The sequence below is a fragment of the Capra hircus genome, chromosome 24 (genome assembly GCF_001704415.2).
Source record: "Capra hircus breed San Clemente chromosome 24, ASM170441v1, whole genome shotgun sequence".
NCBI classification, from domain to species: Eukaryota; Metazoa; Chordata; class Mammalia; order Artiodactyla; family Bovidae; genus Capra; species Capra hircus.
In genome coordinates this window covers 56376152-56401954 of record NC_030831.1, presented here as the reverse complement: position 1 = coordinate 56401954, position 25803 = coordinate 56376152, and the positions used below count along the sequence as shown (strand labels likewise).

General features: G+C 35.6%; 1 protein-coding gene across 3 annotated transcripts in view; it reads right to left on the bottom strand.

Moving 5' to 3' along the window:
* Positions 1-25803, bottom strand: part of WDR7 (WD repeat domain 7) — a 354279-nt gene that overhangs the window by 149129 nt on the left and 179347 nt on the right. For all 3 annotated transcript variants that reach the window (XM_018039552.1, XM_018039554.1, XM_018039553.1), the window contains one exon: positions 5983-6204. In XM_018039552.1, the coding sequence (XP_017895041.1) occupies positions 5983-6204 (222 nt within the window). The remainder of the gene's footprint in view (positions 1-5982; positions 6205-25803) is intronic.

Genomic DNA, 25803 nt, shown 5'->3' with positions numbered 1-25803 from the left:
TAAATAAGATAATACATATAAAGAACATATATACATAGCAAAATACCCTGGCACAGAGTAAACGCTCAGGAATCGACTCTTATTAATGTACCTCATATTATATAAAATATCTGTCTTGCAGGGTAACGAGAGGCATGCGGACTTGGAATAAACACTGGTAACTAAATGGTGGTGCCTGTGGACGGAAGGGGGAGCGGGGACACAGGAGTGAGTGGCGTGCTGAGCGCCAGCCAGGAGAGGCGGCCCCTCCTCCCCTCGGCGATGGTGCACTCCCCAGGCTCTTGGGGGTGCTCATGGCTCAGAAGTATCAGATGATTCCCTCTGTGGGATTTGCCCCAGGATGAAGAGAGTAGCTTACCCAAAGTCACACCCCTTCTTCAGGGCACCCCTGATTCAATGACTGAATGACCTGGAGATGCAAAGGCTGAGCCCTTAGACCCACTTTAGGACAAGTCTGACCTCGATCCCAGCTCCAGAGTTCCCAAGATCAACTGAAGCTTTCTAGGCAATTGAAATGCAATTCGCCTTCTCCCTCTGCCCAGCTTCTGTCTCTCCTTAGAGGTACTGAGTCCCTAGGAGAGTTCCACACACAAGTGTGTCTCAGAGTCGGCTGCCTCGGGAAATGTTTTATGACACCTGCTCAAAGTCAGAAAGCTAATGAGAGACCAAAAGGGGGTCTGCTACAGACAGCAGACCATTCCACAGCACATCTGCCAGCATCATTCCACAATGAACGATCCAGAAGGGTGGGGTGGGGAGGGAGCGGGAGGGAGGCTCGGGAGGGAGGGGGCGTGGGTACACCTGTGGCTGATTCTTGTTGACAGAAAAGCACAAAATTCCGTAAAGCAAATATCCTTCAATTAAAAAAAATAAAGTCGCAAAAAAAATGCTTCGAACAAAATATCTGACATTATAAACAGAGCTGTTTTAAAGAACTCTTTTATAAAAACCGCTGTGCTTTGATTTATAATGGAGAAATACTATATCACCTTAACCAAACTAGATGACTTTAAATATGACTTATTTGTATTTATTCTAATTTGTGTAAGAAATATGAATATCAATACATCTCTCTAACTTTCTTAACTCAGGGAAAAAAAAAAGCAGAAGAGACAAAGTGAAAGGAGGAACCAAAAGCCCTATAAGGTAACAGAAATGATTCCATAAAATATTCTAACCACGTCTCATATGTGGAGCAGAATAAAAATGAGGGAAGATCCCTATTGAAGTTGAGCTGATGAGACACAAGAAAGCAATCATTCCTATTTAAAGCAGAAAACAGCAAGGTGAAGGAAGAGGGGAATTTCCTGGGATGCTTTCCATTTCACTTTGGAAGCAGAGACCAACTGGATCAAAAGGGGCTTCAAAGATAGACAGCTTCTGCCTTTTATTTTATACAAGTGGAAACTGCACCCTAGAGGGTCACTTTGCTCCCCAAGGGCACAAGGGCACAGAGTAGCCTGGTCTAGGACTCAGTCTCCAGTCTTCCAGCTTTGTCTTCAACACGTGATTCTGATACTTTATGTAAAGAGTAACACCCACAAAAAAATTAATATAAATGCCAGCAGAAGTATAATATGTATCACAGGAACTTCCCTGGTGGTCCAACGGCTAAGACTCCACATGTCCAATGCAAGGGGCCCTGGTTCGATCCCTGGTCAGGGAACTGGAGCCCACACGCCACAACTGACGATCCTGTGTGCCAGAACGAAGATGGAAGACCTCGTGTGCTCTGATGCTGGGAGGGATTGGGGGCAGGAGGAGAAGGGGACAACAGAGGATGAGATGGCTGGATGGCATCACTGACTCGATGGACGTGAGTCTGAGTGAACTCCGAGAGTTGGTGATGGACAGGGAGGCCTGGTGTGCTGCGATTCATGGGGTCGCAAAGAGTCAGACACGACTGAGCAACTGAACTGAACTGAACTGTGCTACAACTAAGACCTGGTGCAGCCAAGTAAAAAACAAATATTTTTAAAAATTAACCAGTCAATCTAAGACAGAAATGGAAAAAATTTTTAATATAAAAACAAAAAAATAAAATGTATTATAAAACTACGTATAACTTTTGAATTAGGCATCAGTGTCTCTCCCCGCCCTCCCCATCAATGTGGATGATTGGAACTTGCCTACATTATGGGTTTTCACAGAATGTCTTTACAAGGAAGGTTAGAACTCCAGCAATTAAAGTTCATCAAATATTGTATCTTAATGCCCTTATCTCAGAATGAGGACAATAATTACTATCTCATTCAATAGGATGCCATAAAGACTAAATATTTAATGGTAGCAACACGTTTTAAATGTCACATAAACAAATACCATAATGATACACATAGCAACTTCTAGCATGTTAATATTATGCAGAACTGATTGAAAAGAGCCCAAGACATAGGAACATTTAGACACCTGACTATTTCCAATCAAGAGAGCAAGATTTAAACTGATACACCTACTTTAATCAAGACATCCCAATTCTTAGAAATCCCTGTGTTAGGCAAATCTACCACCAAGAAATCTAAGACTTTTGGGAAAAAACAGGGGAATGGGATAGAAGTTAAAAGAAACTCATGATCATCTTTAAAGTACTTTTAAATTATTAAAATAGAATAGGACAACCATGATATGTAAAGAAATACCACAGACATTTTACAGATTTTGAATTTGTCCCAGTAAGTACTATATCATTCATTTTTATATATGATTTCTGCTTTCTAGAAACCTCTGAGAATCTCTCTGTCCTTTGTTACAATGAAGTAATTGCTAAGAATCACTACCTTCTGTCCTTTCCACATCTGCATTCTTTAGCCAAAGTGCTCAAAGAACAAGTTTGGTTTTTAAAGACTTCATTGTTTCAAATGTTTGGGTAAATTTTATTTCCCTTGCTTGGAAAAGAGGAGGCGGCAAAAGTCCCTCTGAAGCACAGCTCAGCCCAGTTTCCCTCATGTCAGAGTTAGGCTTTGGGACCCCTTTGCAGAGACTTAAAGTTCAGCTCCCTGAATTTTAACAAACCAAAGAGCAGTACTAAGACCCTTCCATTCCTTTATCAATTCCCAGGGCTTCTTTGAAAAATCTCCATTTCTACTGTGCTATTGCTTTTTAAAAATTATCTACTTCACCTAATCTATTCCGTCTTTTTCTAGCTACATTAGTAACAATTTACAGATGAAACTATAAGTCAAGAGAAAAGACACACAGAAGCAAATTCATGAATATCAGAATTTTGAATAAAGATAAACTGTGATTAGTAAACAGATGGTAACAATACCAGTCTAGATAGCTAAGATAATGTGGTGTGAACCAATCTGCCTCGTGTGCTCAGTTGCTAAGTACTGTCCCACTCTTCTGCGACCCCATGGACTGTAGCCCACCACGCTCCTCTGTCCGTGGGATTTCCAGGCAAGAATACTGAAGAGGGTTATCATTTCCTTCTCCAGGGGATCTTTTCCAACCCAGGGATCGAATGCACGTCTCCTGCGTTGGCAGGTGGATTCTTTAACACTGAGCCACCTGGGAAGCCAAACTAATCTGCGTAACAACCAACTACTGGCCTGGGTGAAATTAGTCAGTGACTCATCGATTTATAATGCTCCTACATTTATACAGAGATGCTAAGATATCTGGCTTCACCAACTCAAGGGACATGAGTTTGAGCAAGCTCTGGGAAATAGTGAAGGATGGGGAAGCCTGGCGTGCTGCAGTCGACGGGGTCGCAAAGAATGAGACATGACTAAGCGACTGAACAACAACAACAGCTAAGATATAAAGCTGCATGAAAATTCCAGGGAAATAACATTTATGTTCACTTTCCTTGCAGGAAAATATACAAATGAACGCTGTGGAGGTATCACATAAAACATGTTGGACTCAATCAGCAGTCTTCAAAACAGGTAACCCCTTCCAAAAGGGAGTATCTTAAGTCTTTTCAAGGAAAATATAGTTTTTTAAGCACACATAGACTTAAGACATAGTTAGTTTAAAGGAATTGATTTTTGGATGCTAAATATGCAAATTAACAGCTTCCCTACAACATTGAGGGTGGAAATTTTCTCTTGAAAATAATCAAGGATGTAAAATTTTTGACGCTGAAAATTTGCCATGAAATTCTTTTTAATGGATAATGATGGCAGGTATCAAATAGTTATGCCAAATATTCTGTGGAATTAATTTAAAAGAACGTATTTCATTTTAAAATCTCAATATCACAATATCCTCAAAATTTTATCTTTTGAAAACATTCAAACTTATTATCAAAAAGTTTTAGCTGTCAATATAGAACTGTACAAGAGATTAGACATTTATTGATATCCACTAGAGAGATGGTGAGCAAAAAAGTTTGAAAGCCACCAGACTAAATCATGTCAAGGTTTCATTAACCTCTAATATTCTAATATCAAAATTCTAAACAAGGTGCTCTATATATAAATCCTACTCTGTCTAGAGTGACACAGAAAGGTTGGGCCTATTAAAGAGCCCTTGGGAGTATAGGTGAGGTTTGAGTAGGGTTTTATGAATGGAAAACAGGAAACTTGAAGAACCCGGAAACGATGAAGAGGCCCCTGCAGGAGAGGGGAAGCAGATGTGGCTGGGCGGAAAAATGGGAAGACCAGGAGCTTTCAGGTCGCAAGAAACTTGGGTTCAAATTCAGGTTTTACTACATTTAAGAAATCTTCATTTCTATTTTGAAGATCAAATAAAGAGATAGAAAAGAAAGTGCTTTTTAAATTAAAAACTAACAGCACTTGTTAGTCATTAAGCCCTTTTCAACCAGAAACCATGAGCAGTAGCAGTTTACACCATGGCCGAAAGCATGGGCTCTGGAACCAGTAGATTGTGTCGGGACAAAAGCTGCCAATTCCTGGAGGGACAATCTCAGCCCGGATGGGAGGGAGCAGGCAGGCAACCCAGTCTAGAACAGGGCTTTAGTAATAAAGCTACCAATATGACTCCTTGGTTTCTCAGAAAGAGTATGTGACAATGATCCAACAAACTTCTTGGCTAACAAAGTAGCATGTATTTTTTTCCCCTTGCTTAAATGTTAAAACTCCAAAAGAACACATTGCAATTTATGCTACAAAGAATATCTTGATGTATTTGATAAATTATATTTGGTGGTTAAGATGGTACATTTGTTAGAAATGATTCTGCATTGTGGTAGGAACATTCTGACCTTCACCTAAGGGCGTTCTGACCCTAGGGTACCAAAGACCTCATTATAAAATATCCTGACCTATTACTAACATACCAAACACAGAACCAAAAGCAGCAATATGAGACAAACCCTTTAAGCGCTGTTTTTAGTCTTTTGAAAACTGTTACTGGAATATTTTTTAAATTATAGAAGTAATTCATAGCTCCTCATTCATGATCTTTAAAATATATTTTTTACATATATACATACATAAAGTGAAGTGACGTCACTCAGTCGTGCCCAACTCTTTGCGACCCCGTGGGCTGTAGTTTACAAGGTTCCTCTGTCCATGGAATTTTCCAGGCAAGAGTACTGGAGTGGGTTGCCATTTCCTTCTCCAATATACATACATATTTATATATAAAATACATACATGTATTTATATATAAATGCAGACATATATATTCATATACATATGTATGTATATAGAAGACAAAGCTGGTCTTCCACACCTACCCCTGACTTTTCAAAATTTGTTCATGACAAGATGCATAGTTTTTCAGAAATTATCTTAGAAGTTTTGGTTAAAGTCTTGACCAAAATGTAGAAACACAAAGCTCAGAAATGGATTATTTTAAGAAAAGCATTTTAAGCCCATGTTTTAACTTTTAAAAAGTCCCAGAACTATTAACTACAGGGTAATGTGCCAAATAGATTATACTGCTTTCCAATTTAATTTAAGCATTATATTTGTGCTAAAACTCAGGATATGTTTGCTACTCTTGAGATATTTTCAATATATAATATGTATTGAGAAGCAATAGAGCAACGTTAGGAATTTTTTAACTTACATGTGTGCCTGGCCAGTGAGTAGTTGGATCCACCGCTAGTCAAACCAAATCCTTCAGGAATCTGACTAGAGCTTCGAGGTCTGGTCAATAGTTTAGGAGGTTCAATTTCAGCACCAAATTCAGCTCCTATTACTCCTAGTAAAACAATAGCAGTAGCTTGCTTCCGTCTTTCCTCATAAGATGTGGAAATTTTCTTCATTTGTGGGACACTTGATAAGCAACCTGAAAACCAAACCATAAGAACAGAGATTAAAAGACTATCAACACATATGATGAAACATTCAAGACTGCTCGGTCATGAAGGGACTGCCTTTTCAGTAAGTGGCACTGAAACGACTGTTATCCTTGCGCAAAAGGATGACTTTGGATTTCTGCCTCTCATGATACAAGAAGATGAACTCAAAATCGATCATAGCCCTAAATATACAATAAAACTAAGCAACTTGCAGAAAAAATATAGATGAATATTTTCATGATTTGGGGTTAGGTAATGATTTCTTAGATATTATAGCAAAACATGAGGAATTTAAAAAATGTTTTCAAATTGAACTTCAATATTAAACACTTGAGCTTCCAATAACATAATCAGGAAAGTAAAAAGAACGCACAGACTGAGAGAAAACATTGTCAAATTGTACATCTAATAAGAGATTGTATCCAGAATACCTAAGGACCTCTTCTGACAACTCTATATTAAGAAAACCCAACTTTTAAAATGAGCAACTAATTTAAATAGGCATTTCCCCAAAGATATATGAATGGCCAATATGCACATTAAAGCTACTCAATGTCATTGGTCATTCAGCTCAGTTCAGTCGCTCAGTCGTGTCTAACTCTTTGCGACCCCATGAATCGCAGCACGCCAGGCTTCCCTGTCCATCACCAACTCCCGGAGTTCACTCAGACTCACGTCCATCGAGTCAGTGATGCCATCAGGAAAATGCAAATGAAAACCTCAGTGAGATACCATTTTACATCCATTAGAATGGCTATAATTACAAGGACAGCCCATAACATGTATTGTTGAGCCTGTACAGAAATTGAAACTCTCATGCATTCCTGGTGGGGATGTAAAATGATGCAACTACTTTAGAAAATGGTTTGGTAGTTAGATTTATAACATATGGCCCAGCAATCCCACTCCTAGGTATCTACCCAAGGGGAGTGAAAACAAATGTACATATAAAGATGTGTACATGAACATCCAGGCTTCCCTGGTGGCCCAGTGGTAGAATCTGCCTGCCAATTCAGGAGATGCAGAAGACGTGGGTTCGATCCCTAGGTCGGGACGATCCCCTGAAGTAGGAAATGGCAACCAACTCCAGTATTCTTGCCTGGAAAATTCCATGAACAGAGAAGCCTGTGGGGTGCAGTCTATGGGGTTGCAAAGAGTCGGACACAACCGAGCGTGCACAATGACTGTCTACAACAGCATCACCCATAAGAGCCAAAAAGCAGGAACAACAAAAGTCCATCAATTGTTAAACAGCTAAACAAAATGTGCTACATTCATTCAATACAATATTATTCAGCAATAGAAACGAATGAAACATTAATACATGGTGCAATATAGATGTAAATATAGGTACACAACCAACTTTATAAAATCCTAATATTTTCCAAAAGTGTTTCAGATTTTTAAAAATAATTAACTAATGTGGATACAGCTAAAGTCTACTATGGTTTGTGTCTTGACTTTACTACACCTCTCTCTTACCCGAGAGGTCACCATGATTATGACCTTAGCAAATATTTTTTATCTACTATATAATCATATCAATGTTACCTGAAATATATATTTTCTTGCCTTGAACCATGCTTGCATTCCATCCATAAACTCTGGGCATATGGACGAATGAAAACCAGTAGGTAGATAGGTAGATAAACAGGCCAGTAGACAAACTTTGAACTAAATTTCCTCATAGAGGTTTTTGAGAGTATGTCCATGGGTAAGATTGAACTATTATTTTCTTTCCATGTACTATTCCTGTTGGCTCTTGGTAGCAATATAATACAAATCTCTAAAACTGGGTTAACTTTTACTCCCCAGTCCTCTGAAAACAGTTAAAGAATCACTGAAGTTAGATGAAATTATTTACAATTATCAGGGCCTGTGAGCTTCCCTGGTAGCACAGATGGTAAAGAATCTGCCTGCAATACAGGAGACTTGGGGTTCAATCCATGGGTCAGAAGGTCCCCTGGAGAAAGGAATGGCTACTCACTCCAGTATTCTTGCCTGGAAAATCTCATGGACAGAGGAGTCTGGCGGGCATCAACCCAGGGGGTCGCAAAGAGTCAGACACGACTGAGTGACTACCACTGACAGCACCTGTGTCTCAGGATGACCCTCTTCTGGAGTCAGGAAGTAGCAGACACATGGGTAGGGAAGGCGTAGGGGTGGAGGAAAGAATATTTTTGTTGTTGTTGCTATGAATTCATTTTCTGTAATAATTATTTGGCTTGATTTTCTACTAAATTCTTGAATCATTTCAGATAGCTTACAGTTTTAGAATTATCCATTTCATCCAAGTTTTTAAATGTGTCGGTCTGAAGTCATTTAGACTGTTCTCTACAATTTAAAAAATCTCACTTGTATCAGTTGCTATGAATTCTTATAAGCATTGTTTACTTGTGCCCAGTTACTCAGTCGTGTCTGACTCTTTGCAACCCCTGGACTGTAACCTGCCGGGCTCCTCTGTGCATAGAATTTTCCGGGCTAGAATACTGAAGTGGGTTGCCACTTTCTACCCCAGGGGAAGGGGACTTTCCTGAACCAGGGCCTGAACTCACATTTCTTGTATCTCCTACATTGGCAGGTGGATTTTTTTTTTTTTTTTAACCACTAGTGCCACCTGGGAAGCTTGTTGTTTACTTACACTTTCTCTAATATTATTTTCCCTGCCCTCTTGATAAGTTTTTCTAGAAATACACTTTCTATCAAATTTCCAAAAATACCCTGGTTTTGATCTTACTGTTTCATTGCTTTCTATTTCACTCATTTCTGCTGTTACTTTTACTCTCTCTCCTTCCTCCCACTTTCTTTAGGTTTTCTCTCTATTCTCTCTTTCTCTTTGTTTCTAGGTTCCCAGATTGAACACAACTCACTTCATTATTTTCTATTATGTTTAACAGAGCGAGTCATATGGTGGCATCCATTTTCCTCTTCTCCTTTAATAATACAACCTCGATTTTGACTGAGTAACAACGTATTCATATTCTTTCAATATTCTTGCAGGAACCGAGAAAGGCTGGCGTTAGATATTTTAAGTTCTCTTTGCTCATAGGAGCCAAAGCCTGCTTCTGAAAAACAGCTAATCATTTCAGTCGCGATTACTGCATTTCTATTCCGTTACTTGTCCACAAAGATATCTATCTTCCTTGAGCCTAATTATGCCTTGTTGGTTTTCTATTTGAATATTTTATCCGTCATAGCTATACATGGGGTACAGAGGGATTTCAAAGGCAAACTTCTGGAGCCATCTTGACTGGTTGGAGGTCAGCTTTCTGTCTTTCTAATTTTAACCCATCCAGTTTTTCTTGTCTCTTTCAGCCCATTGTTCTATACATTAAATCAATACAATGAAGGGCCCACAGAGCAGTATGGCAACTAAGAAATTAGCAACAGGGACTTCAGAATACTTTTAGATAATTATTTTGTCTTTGTGGAGACAAAAATATTTCTTCGTTATTCTATACTACTGCAGGAAAGGCAAGGGGGTGAGAACAGGGAGGGTTTAAGGGGCACCAAACACCAGAGGTCTTCATACAGCAACCTGAAGAATTTTAATGCTAGGCTAACAGAAAGCTGTTGACCAGTTTCTGTATAAGCTGGTGTCATGAGATTCACGGTCAGAGAGATCATGATAACAGTAGCATGGAGGTGATGGTGGTGGCTGAGTCACTAAATTGTGTCCGAATCACTGTGACCCCGTGGGCTGCAGCCTGCCAGGCTCCTCTGTCCGAGTGGGTTGCTGTTTCCTTCTCCTCAGGAATTTCCTGACCCAGGGACCAAACCCAGGTCTCTCTTGCATTACAGGCGGTCTCCTGTATTGCAAGTGGACTCTTTACCAACTGAGCTAGCAGGGAAGCCCTGGGATGGGAAAGTAGATTGGGAGGTAAAAGAAGATTGGTGTCAAGTAGAACCAAAAGATGGCTGATGCAATGATCAAGTGGAGGCCAGTGAGCAGCGGAATTCACAATTCATCCCTTCAGTTGATCATTCATCATATAAGAATGGGGGATCTAGTGTATGCATGGCATTATGCAAATATGAACTAATGAATTCATATGGGAAGAAGATAAATGAATAGGCATAAGAAAAGCAAGTCCCCATCCCCACTGAACTTAAAGGCCACTAAACAGAATTAGAAACGTTAATGGTGACAAAACCAGAAGGAACTTCATGGTCTAAGAGAACAATGTGTAAGAACCTAAAGCGTACAGGGATTTGCTGGTTCCTACTGCAAGGATAGGTAACTGGGCTAGAACGCTGGAAGTCGCGAAGGGAAAGGTGAAGGATGAGGGCAAATCACAGATGACTCTATTGGTCATATTCCCATTGTTCAGTCCTTTGAACAATGGAACTTACGGTTTTAGAAAACCATTCTGAGTGTGTATGAAGAATGCTGGATATGAGGCGATCAATAAAGAGGGTATTGCAGAAATGAAAGCCACAGGTTAAGGTTGGTTTGCTGTTGAGATGTCAAATAGGAGATGCAGAGAAGTGGATGGCTTCTAGATCCATGGTGAGCTCTGGGTAGCTGATAGAAAACACTGCAGAAAGATATCAGATATGCTCTGAATTCTTTTAAAAATCCAAATTAACTGAAACAAAAGTAAAACAAAATTTTTAAAGCCCTTGCAAGAGAGATAGGTCTGCTCTTTCTAGAAATTAAATTAAAAAACAACAACAACAACACAACACCTAGAACACAAAGCTTCTTAGAAAACTTAAATTCCATTTACTTAGCTCTGCTGAAGGCAGAATAGGATGTGGGCTGAATCTAAGAAATGGAAATGGCAAGACAGTATAAAGAATTTGAGTCCGACAGGAATCATTGAGTAAGAAAGTGGCATTAAAGTACTTAAGGAAAAAAGGGGGATTAGTTATTGAGGGGTAACATCAAAGAATAGTTATTGTTTATTTGGAGTCCAAGAAAAGTTTGGTGCATATGAGAACACAAAAGATTTGTTCCTGTCATTGTTATAGTTTCTTAGCTTCTGTACGTTACATACATTTTACTGTTTTTTTTTCCAAAAAAAAAGTTAATTTAGGAAATTTGCCAATCTTATATATCTCTGTCTTATACATGAGACAACAGAGAACAGATTTATCTTTAAAACTATTCTAATTCTTTCACATAAAATTTTAGTTATTATTTCCCTAATTTGCTTTATTTTGTTTGGTGTATTTCAAATCACACACAGGTTGCTTTATAACATTCCCCAATGTTACAAACTTATAACTTCTAAAGTCATGTTAAGTCATGAATTAACATTTTTTATAAAAAGTCTCAATTAAAAGGTTTAGAAATATTTTTGTAACATAGCTATGTCTTCTAATCAGATACCGTAGTACGCACTTAGGTTTCTTCATGGGTGTTTTTTCTGATTTTTTTTTTTTAAGACAAAGAGGAAATGTTAGTAAAAGTATTAGCACGTGCATGTGAGTACAGATTCAAAGTATGACTGATCTGTGATAGTTTATACTAACCAAGGGGGAAGACACCCTAAAAGCTCAACCACACTAAACAGGAAGAGAAATCAATAATCCCAGCCTCTGCTGTTTAGAAGGATGAAAATGGACCCTAATTCCAGACAAAGTGATATGTAATAGTTTGATCATCTATACCTCAGTACATGCAATTAAAGCCAACTTTATTTCTGGGGAAGAACAGACAGGAGGAGTAAGAGCTGGGTGCCAGGGCCTCTAGATTCCAGGAGCACATATTTTATTCTTTGCATAGTCTTCTGGAAACAGGAAGCCAACCAAGCTCCCCTCCCCCCGTGTCTCGGCAAGAGCATGCTCCGTAACAATAGTTCAAAGGAAAGCTCTATTCTGCAGTTGCACTGATTGTTCTGTCAGCTGACCTCTGCAGAAGGGAATTGCTAACCGCTGCCTGGCTCCTCAGCTGACAAATGAATGATCGCGGCTCCATCTATTTTCACTATGGCTGCCTCTAGCCCAGGTGCTCAGACAGAGAGCCCGGTGTGACATCTTAGATCAAGATGAATTGGCACAAACTCCTGATCCAAGATTGTTTTATACCATTTAATTTAGTTTCTTCCCCTGCCTGGATGAGCACAGCTCTGGTTATGGATTTCTATTCTAATGTACTGAAGCAGGGCCTGAAAGAAGCCAATGAAGCAGCTGCCGGAGCAGGGGGCTGCGGGGATACTGATCAATAGGCAAGGCATTGACCCCAGCCGGTCAGCCTCCGCAGCGGCCGCGGCTCCGAGGGGGCGGGGGCGCGGGGCACACATGGACGGCTTCCATAGGAAATGAAACAACAGGGGCATTTGGAGAGCTCCACCTCCACCCCGGGCCCCCACCTTCGCTAGGTTCCTTTTGTTTAATTACCTCAATCTTGTCCTAACTCTCACTCGTCCGAGAAGGAATTGATACTTTGGGGAAGAAGTTTTACTAATGTTCTTTCAAACTGCCCTGGGTAGATTTTATTCTTTAGCTAGCAGCAAGAATCGTAACAGGTGCCCTCTGCTAAGTGGCCAAAATAGGAAATCTTAATTAGCTGTCAAGTACCCTACTTGGTGTAATTTAAAGTTTGGCATCCGCACAGGCTCATAAGAATGCTGTCCAACTGGCTGTGAACACTACTGATGCTGAAATTCCATGGTATTTAATTTTTATCAGCACTCAGATCTGAAAAGATGATAGCTCTTTGTTAACACTGACAGAAGTCAGGACAAGAGAAGGATCCCCTAAAAGAGACACTGACTGATTAGCAAATGTCTAAGGTGATAGAGGCCCATCCCCGCTACTATTCTAACAACCACCTAACAATTTCTGATTCTTTAATTTTTTTTCATATTTGGAAACATTGAAAATCACTAGCTTTGCCTGTGTTTTCTCCTAAATAATACAAGATATACACAATTAACTGCAATGTTTTCCTACAAATAAACAGACAACCAAATGGGACATTCTGAGATGTTAAAAAATAAAATAATTCTGGAAAAGTAGATCTTTCTACAGTTTCATTTGTCTCATGAAAATTTGGTGTTTTTTCACAGAGACATGGCTCCATTTAATCATGCTAAAGGGTGACATGGAGATCCATTTTCTTGACAGGACAGTTGATCACCCTATCACAGTAAGAAAATTAATACCTTCAACTAGCCCTGTGTGGAGAACAGAAGCTACATGCAATGGGAAAGGACATCAATGTTCTATATTTGAAGCGGCAAACAGAATACTTGTTCTGTGTGAAAATAATGTTTCCTCATTATTGGGTGGCTTTAAACAAAATATAAACCTTTGATTTTATTAAAACAACCGTTTAATTCATACAGTGTTCCTAAAAGGAAATAACTGTCTTTAGATTTAGCATAATTGACTCTAGATTTTCAGGAACAGGAGTAAACCCTTTACTTACAGCTTAACTAGAACACAGGTAAAATATTTGAGGAGTTTAAGCTATTTAAAGGGCTGTGAGATATTGATTGCTTCATTTAAAAAGCAGTCAGAGAGTGCAACCGAGAGGTCAAGATAAATTTAAGAGTTTGAAGCACTTTACTAAATAACTCTAAAGATCATGTTAATTGGCTTTGTGCAGTTTCAGGGTAAAATTAATTTTATCCTAGCTTACAATAAAAGGATTAAAAGACATATTAAGTTCTTCAGTTTTAACTGGAATAGGAATCAATGGATTTGAATTAAGGCTAACGGCGGTTTTATGAGAGATGGCCTACCAGCAGACACTTTATAACTGCTATTAGCCATATATTGATGGGGCGCTATTATTGTATTAGGTATTAAAACCTTTGAGAAGAAGATACCACCAATTACTACTCTGAGAATATACTTTAAGAATTGGGTGATTTGACCTGGAAAACCTGTCATCAAAAATTTGATCTTTTGTTTAGGGTTCAGTATCAGACGCTTATTATAGCTGACTTATCTATGTTACAATATCTATAATTTTAGTAAAAATTAATGAAATGGTGCAGTTAAATTCAATCAGAATTCATGTCAAGATTATAACTATATTTAAAACTATATCACAAGCATATCAGTAGGGTTTTTTCAAACCAAAATAGTACATCCAGATTAATTTTAGTATACCGATGTTATGTCAGAAATTCCTGGCAATAACAGAGTCCAAGTAACACTCATAATGATACAAATATATTCTGAATTCAATATAAATTTTCATATACTCTAAAACATCACTCTCAAAATTCAGAAATGTCTGTCTATTATAATAAAATAAAAATACAATTAAAAATTTTTTTCTTCACTCTTTCATTATTTAGTAGTATGTTTTGGAACTACATCATAGAAAAACAAACTGCTTTTACTATGCACTTGCCTAGCAAAGCAAAAAATACAACTTGTAGTTATTAAGGTATAAGTGTTATATATTAATAATGGCTTTGTAAGCCTTTATGGGAATGACTGGGAGAAAGTAAACTGCAAGATCTCACAGCAGAAAACTATTTAAAGGACAGCAGGTAAAGACTATGCAAAATACTAATTTGGATTAAGCTAGAATGTAGTTTCTGTTGTAGCTCTTTACAACTCTTTTATTTGCAATAAAGTGTATTTGCTAATATTAGGTTATGATTGATTATTAAAAAACAACAGTAATTTTAGCAAAGTGAACTTTGTTAATATCGGCAATCTTAAAGACAAGAAAACTTTCAGAATTGAGACATATGATTTACTATTTACAGTGTGCAGCTCTGCAAATATTACCCAATAAAACCATAAAAATTTTTTCTTTTTTCAGACAAGTAAAATATTCTTCTGAATTTTCATTTTTATCTGTTTCTCTTTTCTCAGTCCCAATGACATATTAAACGTGATGTGGTATTATTAACTGATATTATGAAAAACATTAAATTGTATATTAAGTACAGCTTAAAACAGTACAGGACAATAAAATATGTCAAATGAAAATATATTTTAATACATTTCTGAACATAAACAGAAGAACCTAAAATAAACTATATTTTCAAATGTGAGTTGAGTCCTAACTGTTTCTGAGAGGGACTTCAATCAAAATAATTTCAACTTACTTCTGACTACTATCTAAATTGACATATCTACTTGCATAATGGAATATTAATTTATTTTTAAGATATGCTTTTTAAATAATCATTATACAATGCTAATCAAAAATGTTAATTTTATAATACATATACACACTGGAGTACATAATTATATGCACACACAGAAGTATAGAACATTTTTAGCTTTAATGTCTTGATACCCTCAGCTAAAACTGTGTTTTTGAGATTTTAAAATGAGTAATCTATGTTTTAAGTCATACTGAGAAAAATATTGGCCCTCAGTGGAATTTTTACAATTGTAAATAAATTGTTCCCACACGGTTAGCAGAAATATTTTTCATAGCTACTGGCTGCTACTTTTAGGGTTGCTTAAGACTGGATAAAGCACAGCACAATAAAAATGCCAAATTTTACTCCATATGTAATCGTCTAAATAAGCTTAATAAGCAGTATCTTTAAATAAGCAAAAATCTTTTGATATTTATTTTTAAGACAAGTTGGTTTTAAAAAGGTATAGTATTCCAAAAACTAGATTTCAGCTATCCAATATACTACAGCTCTTAGCTGAATACTTCAAAGATGCATTTGTTAAGTGGGAACAGAAAAAGACATAGACTGGTAACATTTTAGCATGTAAAAAAGAATTCAAAGATCTCACTCTCTTTGGTGGTGAATCCAGGTTTCATAAGCTCATAAGGAGAATCTATGAGTCCATGCCACTGATAACATATGTAATTAAGTTCCTTAAGCCATAAGCTTTTATATGAATGTTGTATATTATTTTCACCTTTGTTGGCACAGTTTAGAACACAGCAACCTCTTTCAACTTTTACAAAACGTGGCACATAAATTTTGATGATATGGAAAAACAAAATGGCAAACGGTTCTTTGGCCAATGTGTAAATTTCTACCTGTGCTTCTGAAGTAAATAAAATAAAACATAAGTTTTTGAATCTTCCTCTCCCCTTGGGGGGTGGGGAGAAAAGATGTATTGATTAAAAACGCAAACGTGGGGAACTTCATAATCTATTTCCAAACTCTCACATTATCAGCAAAGCTAGTGTTGCCGGCGTGCGTGGAGAAGACTCTCCCTATCAGCACAGTCATTCCCACCACTGCATTAAGAACGTGTTCCAACTGCTCCGCGGCACGCCTGCCAGTGTCTCCCTCACACCTACCGACGGAGCGTATGGACGCTGCTCTCACATGTATGGGGCCTTGGCTGTTTTTGTTGCTGCTGCTCCAATTCCCCCCTCACTTGAACGCTGAAGTAAACAAACATGCTGTTAATTTGTATGCATGCTCGATAGCCCCCTGCTGGACCATAATAGGTTCTGCAAACGCACACATCTTTGTGTGGCTGCTGATTAAGCCATTTTAAAATAGCGCCTCTCCTCGCACATAGATGTACTGTGTGTGTGAGCATTTGACAAAACACTTCAAGTCTATTTTCTACAAAATAAGATAGAAGCAAAAGAAAAGAACACTCCAAAATGGTCTTCTTTTTCAAAGGAAATTTAATATCATCACTATCTTAGGGGTACGTCAATTATTTTGATAGTAAGAAACCTTAAGCTTTGAGAGCAACTTGTAACCTTAAGCTTTTTAGAGCAATTCTTGTAACAATTTCTTATCCCTGACACAGACAAGTTCTACTCTTAATTTCCACAAACAGCATTATCTTATTTTTCTCTTTACTGTCTACCTGATCATCAAAAATCCATTTATTTCCTTTCACTTTTAGTGCAAACATTCTAATTTGGGGAGAAAATCGGATTTTAAAAATTCCAAATATCTATCTAAGGCATGTATGTAATCAGGAATCTTGCACCTAAAAATTATCAGAATAATGTTCAATTCTTGATTCACTTTACCTTTCAAGGGTAAATCTGAGATACAGGTCAAGTTTTAAAAACCACAGATTGTAACATTAAGAAGACCATTATTAGCTTTTTCAGAAGGAAAGAAATATTTCAGAAATAGTGGTTTGTGGCTTGTAAAATTACATAAATCTGAAAATACAGCAAACAATTCTTAATTTTTTCAGGTGTTTGAAAAATTCTTTCATTAACAACAATTAACGTTCAGAAAAAGGCAACTTCTGCAATGAGATTTACTTGTAAAAATACTGGTATAGACATGATGATGTGTTTCTCTGAAAGATCAGATGGAATGGATAAGCCAACATTTGGTGGACTGTTAGAACACATTCTATGAAGATTTCATATGTGTGCATTACAGCACACGGAGAAACAAGCTGTTACCCCTGAGGGCATTCTTATTCATAAAGTGACAAGTTATTTATCGGACTCGCTTGAAACACGTTTTCACCTAGGTAATGTCTATCAACTCTGTGAGATAAAACCAGATCAAAAGGAATAACTGCCTTGTTCTACCTAGGAGAGTTTAACAAGTATATCTGTTCATTTATAAGAAGCATTTGCAGTATTCATATTTTTGAATTAATATACATTTGGTCACAATAATTTAACGATGACACGTCACTAAAAGTTACCATTTAAAATGTTTCTTTAAAATTAATTAGAACTTCTAAGGGATTTCTTGCTATTATTTTTCTCAGTAGATTACAATGGTTTCTCTAATTTTGAGAAATAATTTACTTATTCACATGCTATCTTTTTTCTTCTGCTTTCTTCACTCTAAGTGTTAAGCAGAAGTAATAAAGCACAGTCAGGTGCAACAGGGCATCTTGGGAATTATGACCACACCTTTGAAATAATAGCAGATCTGGGCAAATGGGTGATAGTGAAGCTGCAAGTAAAGTTTTATAATAAAGACTTTAATAACCTAGTGCACAATTAGCAGAAATACATGTGATTTTATCTTTTTAAAACCATCAGATGAGTTATTAAAATTTGATATAGATTAACATACAATTCTTAACAACTAAATATAGAAACTTAAAGGAGAAATAAAACTGGAAAGAGATAAGTAAAGAAATTAAAAGGAGAAACAAAAAGTCAAATATATCTTCGACTTTTAACTTACTAATCCTATTAATAAATGGTCAAAAAAGAAAAGCTTTGAAAAAGGAAAAAGGAAATAAGCACAAATTAACTAAGCATTAGTACTAACAGTCTAAAATCCACTGACCAAATAAACCATAGCCCCAAACTGTTAAGAATACACTCATTATTAGCCCGAACCTACAGAAAAAGCAGACCCTCTATAGCCTAAGGAATACACATGTGTGTAAGTGACATATTAGCACATTTTTTTCCAAAAAGACTTCTAACTAGTTTCAGAGAGCTTTAAGAAAAAGAAAACCTGAATTGCTTAAATCGCTACAAAGGATTTTCATTTCTGATCTCTACATATTTATGCTTTCATCATTTTTAAAGCTATACATAGAAGAATTATGTGCCTTTTAAATCATTACATATAATATTTAAATTATTTTACATTTTCTCATTTTATGACAGGGATAACTAGTCTATCAATTGGCTTTAGTTGTTATTTGCCAAATGCTTTTGTCACAGACCTTTTTTTCTTTTATTATGTACCTTCTCAAATAAGCATGAAAGTGAAAGTGTTAGCTGCTCAGTCATATCTGACTCTTGCAGCCCACCAGGCTCCTCTGTCCATGAAATTCCCCAGGCAAGAATACTGGAGTGGATAGCCATTCCCTTCCTCAGGGGGTCTTCCAGACCCAGGGATAGAACCTGGGTCTCTTGCATTGCAGGTAGATTCTTTACCATCTGAGACACCAGAGATGTTCTTTCACGCAACTGTGGTATGTGATTTCCTATCAATTAGTTAATTCCATTTGTAATTTGGCTCTGAGTTGCCTATCTTGCACATATCAAACTAAAACAGCCTTTGAGTCTTGAGTTTTGGCAAAATCCTTCCAATGTTTAACTGAAAAGTTAAGCATATACACTTAGACAACCTGGATATCGAAGTCATTGATTAGTTACAACTATGGATTGCGAGAAGCTACCACTCCTTAAGTGAACACTGAGAACAAAATTCAATGTCAACCTATGCATGCATGCGTTCAGACAGTCAGAGTTTTAAGATGCCATGCTATTTTAAAGACTTTAAACAAACAAACAAACAAACAAAAAAACCTGCTCTTGCTGCATGATAACACATCATAATTTCCTCAAAATTCTGCCTGACTCACTCAGATCATTAGGTTACTCAGGAGTTGTGAAGAGATAGCTTTATAATCTCTTAATTCATTTTTTATTAAGACAAAGTTCCATATGTAAAAACCTAGAAAATACATATATACTGATGCTTCATGCTTACGATTTTTCTTAAATAAAACTGTTTCTCCCAGTGTAGCAAAATAAAAAAGGAATATTTTTCTAATAGTTTACACAATGTTTTTGATTTCTACAAAATACTGCTATAATGACATAATTATATGCTATATAATCACTTTTCTTTTACAAAAGCAGATAAACCATTAAGAATTTAAGGGAAAAGGAAACACACCAGAAGTAGCATGGGTGAAAACGTCTCCTAGGTCCAAGATTAGATGACTGTCAGTGGGAAATTTCAGAATTTTAGAGAAAAGGGGGATCACAGAGTTCTTCAAACCAAACAGACCCACGTTTTATAGATAAGGAAGGTCAGGTAGGTTAAGTGCTGGAGTGACAAGCTGAAGGGCACAAAGAGAGTGGGCACTCATGGCACCACTCCAGATTATCTAGACTCTTCCTTGGCTGTAAGTCAATGTTTTGTTGCCTAGAAACTAGTCAATATTTGACACTTGCTCCAAGATAAACCTATACTAAGTATCTTCAAATGCTATATAATATAAAACATTTCTTAAAAATTTAATGAGAAAATAAAATTCATAATTAGAAAAAAGTCAAAATAAGTTTTGGCCTATAGTATCTATTAATAATAATGTTATATTTATTTTCTACTGGGGTTGTCCATAACAGATGTAGAAATTTGGGGGAAGTTATTCTATCAAGCATATGAAGTAACTAGATTAAATTGGACTTTACACAGAATACATATATATGGCATATTGAAACATACTGAAAAAATACAAAGTACCAAGCAATTGTTACACTATTGAATAATACATTATTTTAATATTTTGTCTTTGAAAAGTAATACTGTTTACGCTCAGTATATGGAAGAAAGCACTAATTAAAAATATAACTCTAAGTTTTAGTTTTCTCTACATAGCCTCCATGTAAGTTAATGTCTACTATAAGCCAACATGCACAAATATTTTCCTAACTCACATACTGAATGCCAAATATTGCAGATAAATTTATGATCATTTCCAAAGTTCATGTCGTAATATCAGAAAACAGCTTACAGTCTCCATAAGGGTTAAGACAATCATTTTCTACTGCATACTAGTGCTATTCTAAGCCAATAGTGTGTTTAAATCCACACCAATGAAATCAATACAGCACTGTTCTATTCAAGGTGAGACCAAATAAACCTGTCTGAAGCTTTGAGAAATAGGCTTTGCAGTATACTTTGAGTGCTAAATGCCTTTCAGTCCAGAGATCTGTCATTAAATAATCATTAGCCATCATTCACTCTTCCTAAAAAGCTTAACATCTAAACTTGTTCAGCATCCACTAAAGCATTAGTATAGACTACCAAGTAAGTACTCATTAGCACTTAGGGATGTTTTTCAACCACTCTGTTTAACCATGTACCGTCTTATTAAAAAATACCCCCAAATATTAATACATACTTACCACTAGCTTAGAGGATGATTTATTCAAATGGTTGGTAAAAAGGACATCAAGATAGTGACCAGCCTCTTGGACAGCATGGCATAACCCACAGGGTTACAATCGACTGTTTTCTGTCTGATTTAGCCAAGTAAACTCTGATGTCTTTCCTAGCATTCAGTATTATATATAATTCAGCATCACACATAAGCTGAACAAAATTAAGCTAATTACAACAGAGAATTCATCGGGAGGTAATCTTGGCTTTGATCTTGAATGTCTTTTAAAATACTACTTCTTTTATCAATGCTATTCATATCTTTTTCAATATATAATCATCTCAGTCGCTGAGTATCAAATATAATGGGTCCTGCATTATTTTAGTTATCATGAGGTATAGAGAAAATCAGGATGTATTCATCCTCTTTCTATTACCTGAAAGACTGAATAAATAATATAGAATGATCTATATTTAGTAATGTTTTTGGACTGTATGTGTAAATTTGATGGTCAAGGTAATTTTCTCTGTACTTACATAAGTTAATTCTTGTACACTATTACACTAATCCTCTCAATTTCAAGCTAATATTAATGAAAATGTCATTTCTGAAAGACATTAATTCATTTTTCTTTTTTAAAAGCTCAAATAAAAATATATGGCCAGATACTTAGGATCTCATTTACAGTTTTACAACTTATCACTTTCAATATAGATTTCAACCTAAATGAGAGTCATGATTACTATATGAACATTTTATTTAACTGGATGACATTTGATATCTTCCCAGGAATATTTAGATAACTAATTCTTTTAGCTTAATAGCTCACTTAAGGTACTTTAAAATGTCAAATACACATAACAGAAATACAAACAGTAATAGACACTTTCTAATCTTCTAATTATCAGCCCATTTGACCTATGACTTCTTCATTTCTCTATCAATACCCCAAAATGAAGTTTCAGCTGTTAAGATACAAGCAAGTATAACACTGCTTGGATAGCTTGGTAAATGTAATATCATAATATTATATTTCAATGTATAAAACAATTCAAGGCTCAGAAACAAAAGAAGGTTATATAAACCAAATCCATCACAGATGATTTTTAATGGTCAAATTTTCCCTTACAGGTAGCACTGAAATATACTTTCAATATACCATGGAATATAAAACTCACCATTCCTTTTCACTTGTTAAAGTACATTGAGAGCTACATTGAGCAACTAAAGAGTTAACTAAAAACCGGTAGCAGTCTAGTCATTATAAAAAGGAGACACTTTGGAAAAATTTGTTAAAAAGTAGTAAAACTAAAACTTATCAGCTTATGTAAAAGTATAAAAGTATAGTGTGCAGATAATAAGCGAAAAGGGTAATATTCAAAATCAGCATCAATATTATCTATATAAATTATACTTTCATAGAAGAACTTTGACTCTCAAAAAAAAGCTGAAAAGTTTTGCAATAAATAATAAAAACAGAAAGTTCTGCAATTATAACAATTTGCCAGAAAATGTACTAATTTTTAAAAATGTATAATCTATAAAAGTCATACCACTGGACTTGACTTTGACCTCCCCCTCCTTGAAACAGGTAAACTCTTTCAGAATCTCAAGTAAGTTCCCTGTATATGTATGGCTAAGCACCTTTGCAGTCCACCTGAAACTACCACAACTTTGTTAGTTGGCTATACTCCAATATAAAATTAAAAGTTTTTTTAAAAGAGAACCTCAGGTAAATTCTCATTTTTTTCAATCTACAAAACACTGCTAGCAAAGTCAGCGAAGATTGACAAAGCACTTTCATCCCTTTCAGAATCTGTACCAAGAATCTCTCACTGCTAATCCCTTACTGACTGCAGAATCAATATTTACACCATCTATTTGTACCAATCAACATTTATGCTACACTAAATTTTAAGTAATAAGTTTTATTTTTAATCATTACAATTGTTTAATTAGTGTAAAACAAAACTGATTTATTATCTATACAATTAAATTTAGCCTTTTTTTTAAAGGTTAAAAATAAGAAAAGGGATTTTATTTGCCTTTCCTAACAATACAATTGTTTTGTATATACTAAACAACTACATTGTGAAAAAGAAACAAAATGCTGTTTTCAAATAATTCATGCCTTTAAAAATATGTTAGATTAACTGTTAATACAGAAACATGATCAATAAAAGCAATTCATTCTTGACTCTCAAATCTCACTGGGTATAGGTGAAACTTCAATAAAACCAGTACTCTTTTGGATTTTACATTTTGAAGCATGATTACTATTTTATTGAAAAGTATACAGGAGTAACAACACTATTTTAAATTACAGTCATTCTGAAACTAAGTTGCAACTTATACTGATTCCTTATGAATAGACTAGGTTCTTATTGGAAATCAATTGGAAGGTAGGTAAAATTAGATAGCCATGGTTACCAGAATATCAATAAGAGATAGCAATATACAATTCTAAGTCTTATGGTGAAGTAAAAAGAAAAGATATAAATTTTTTTGCAAGCAAATGTTTAAGATGCAAAATGTATTTCCAATCATATAGAATCTGAAATATACAATAATGAAAAAACATTTTCATTATTTCCATCAAAATCATTATCAAAACTGGATTTTATTTTATGTTTTTCATTTGAATGTCCTAAACACTAAAATAACTACACTAAAATGTAAGGACATAAAATAGGCAATTTAAGCTTTATCACAATTCAAATATTTAATTAATGTAGGTAATAAAAGGTAAATAACAAAATTCAAAAAGGATAGTGAATCTGCTATATTGAATCTCAGAGTTGACTGTATAAAATTAAGATAAGAAATAGAAAACAGAGAGACGAGTTCATGACAAACATATTTAAATGTCACTGTACACAGAATTAATTCAAAAAGCCAAACTTAAAACATAACTGTTCATTATGGGATATTTTCAAAGCACATTACATGATAAATTTATAATTTTAAGTTTTAAAATCAATAACAGATCAAAATCTTCACATTCAAAAATAAAGCATACAGAGTTTTAAGATATATAAACATAATAGCTGACAACAGCAGCTTCTGAAAACAGGGCTTCTGAAAACTGTTTTAGCTTTGCTTTTGAATTTTTCATTCTTTGTTAATTACCACTGGATCTACTTAGGCTTATTTGGAAAAGGTATAACTATAAAATATTATAGAATATACTAATATATATTAATAATCCATCCTATTTACTCTTTAAGCATAAATGTAAAAAAAAAGAAAGACATACCTATAAGGTACCTCTAAGCATTGAAATCTTTTTTTGTGTAAAAGTATTGAAAGAATTCAACAGCATAATTGTTAGTGTCAGGCAAGAGTCACATTCCACTCAAAGCTATTAAGCATGCATGCCTTATCCTAATTAAATGTTCAAAATGGCTAGATTTGATTGTCATAACAGAGACAAATCAATATTATGATACTTATTTTTTAAAAAATATTTTTCAAAACCCCTAAACACCCTGCTCTTTCTTACAGAGACAAACACAGAAGATCACTAGGTTCTTGAAATATGCTACCGACAGTCCTGTTCAGAAATGAAAGGCCAATACTGTATTAAAGAAAAAAAATGAAACCACAAATAAGTAACAGAATTATCGCGGGCCCCACTGTATCGGAGAAGCTCGATACTGGACTGCTCGGCTGCTGGAGGAGCTCCAGAGAGTTAACCTGGTGTGATAAAAGACTTGACAAAGCAATTCTGACTGTGTAGCAATGCTAAGTTGTGGACTAATACGAGAACAGGAGGTCCAATCGCTGTCTTTGACCAAGCGCAATTTACACAGGGCTTTATCAATAGCCTTAGTGCTGAATACAGAACACACTCTATTTGGCTTTCAGTCAATTAAGCTTTAAGCTGTCAGCAAACAAGACTTTTAAGTTAATTTTGAATCACCACGAATCAAGTTGAAGGTTGTGAAAGGGCGGCTCACAGGCCGGCATGAAAAAAGGCAGTTTAATTGCCTCTGAATAGCTATTATATGCTGCAATTGGCCTATTGAATCTTAGATGATCTATTTATTTATCAAAGTGCAACCATCAAAGATTAGTAAAAGAGTGAATAATCTGAATTGTACATTCCCTGTTTTGCATAAGAAGGGATATGTCTGCAAAGGTCTGAAGCAGTCATATTTTTAAAGCATATTTTATCTTTTAATGTAAAAAATCTGTGAAATGGAAATCAGCAAGACAACCTAACATGAAGATGGAATAACTGTTTTTCTAGGAAAATAAAGATATACCATTTTAAAAGGTATACTTGCTACCATGAAATATTTTCATGTATTATTTGATATCAAATGTACTATTTAGAATATAAATACTCCTTTATAAATGTTCACATTATAAATGTTCATCAAAAACAGACAGAAAAAGAATTTAAAATTGAATTAGGTCAAAGGTTTAAAGCATCTTTTTTAGAATTCCTTACACCGCATCATTAAGGAGAAAAACACCAAAACATATCATTTTAATACTGAGGATTTCTCAAGAAGATGGTATAATCAAATTAAAAGGATTATTATATTCCTAATACTGCATAACATCTATTTTTTTAAAAAAGACTGTGGCTGACCACAATCCTAATCAGTTTTTTCCTGAAATTATTTTTTTTCAATTGCATGTATTCTGTTTATTATTATAGGGTTACTCATGAGTGCTGGATGTGTATATTGATTTTTTTATTAGAAAAGAGCACTGAAGCATTAGGGCGATGGGGGGGTGGGGGGGATGCTCAGATTTTATAAACAGATGTAAACACAGATCAACTTTAGGGACGGTAAAATGGAACCATTTTGCTTTGGCTGAAATGTGCTATAGTTTTTTGACATGTTAGACCCTCAATAGCAAACGTATTGAAACATACA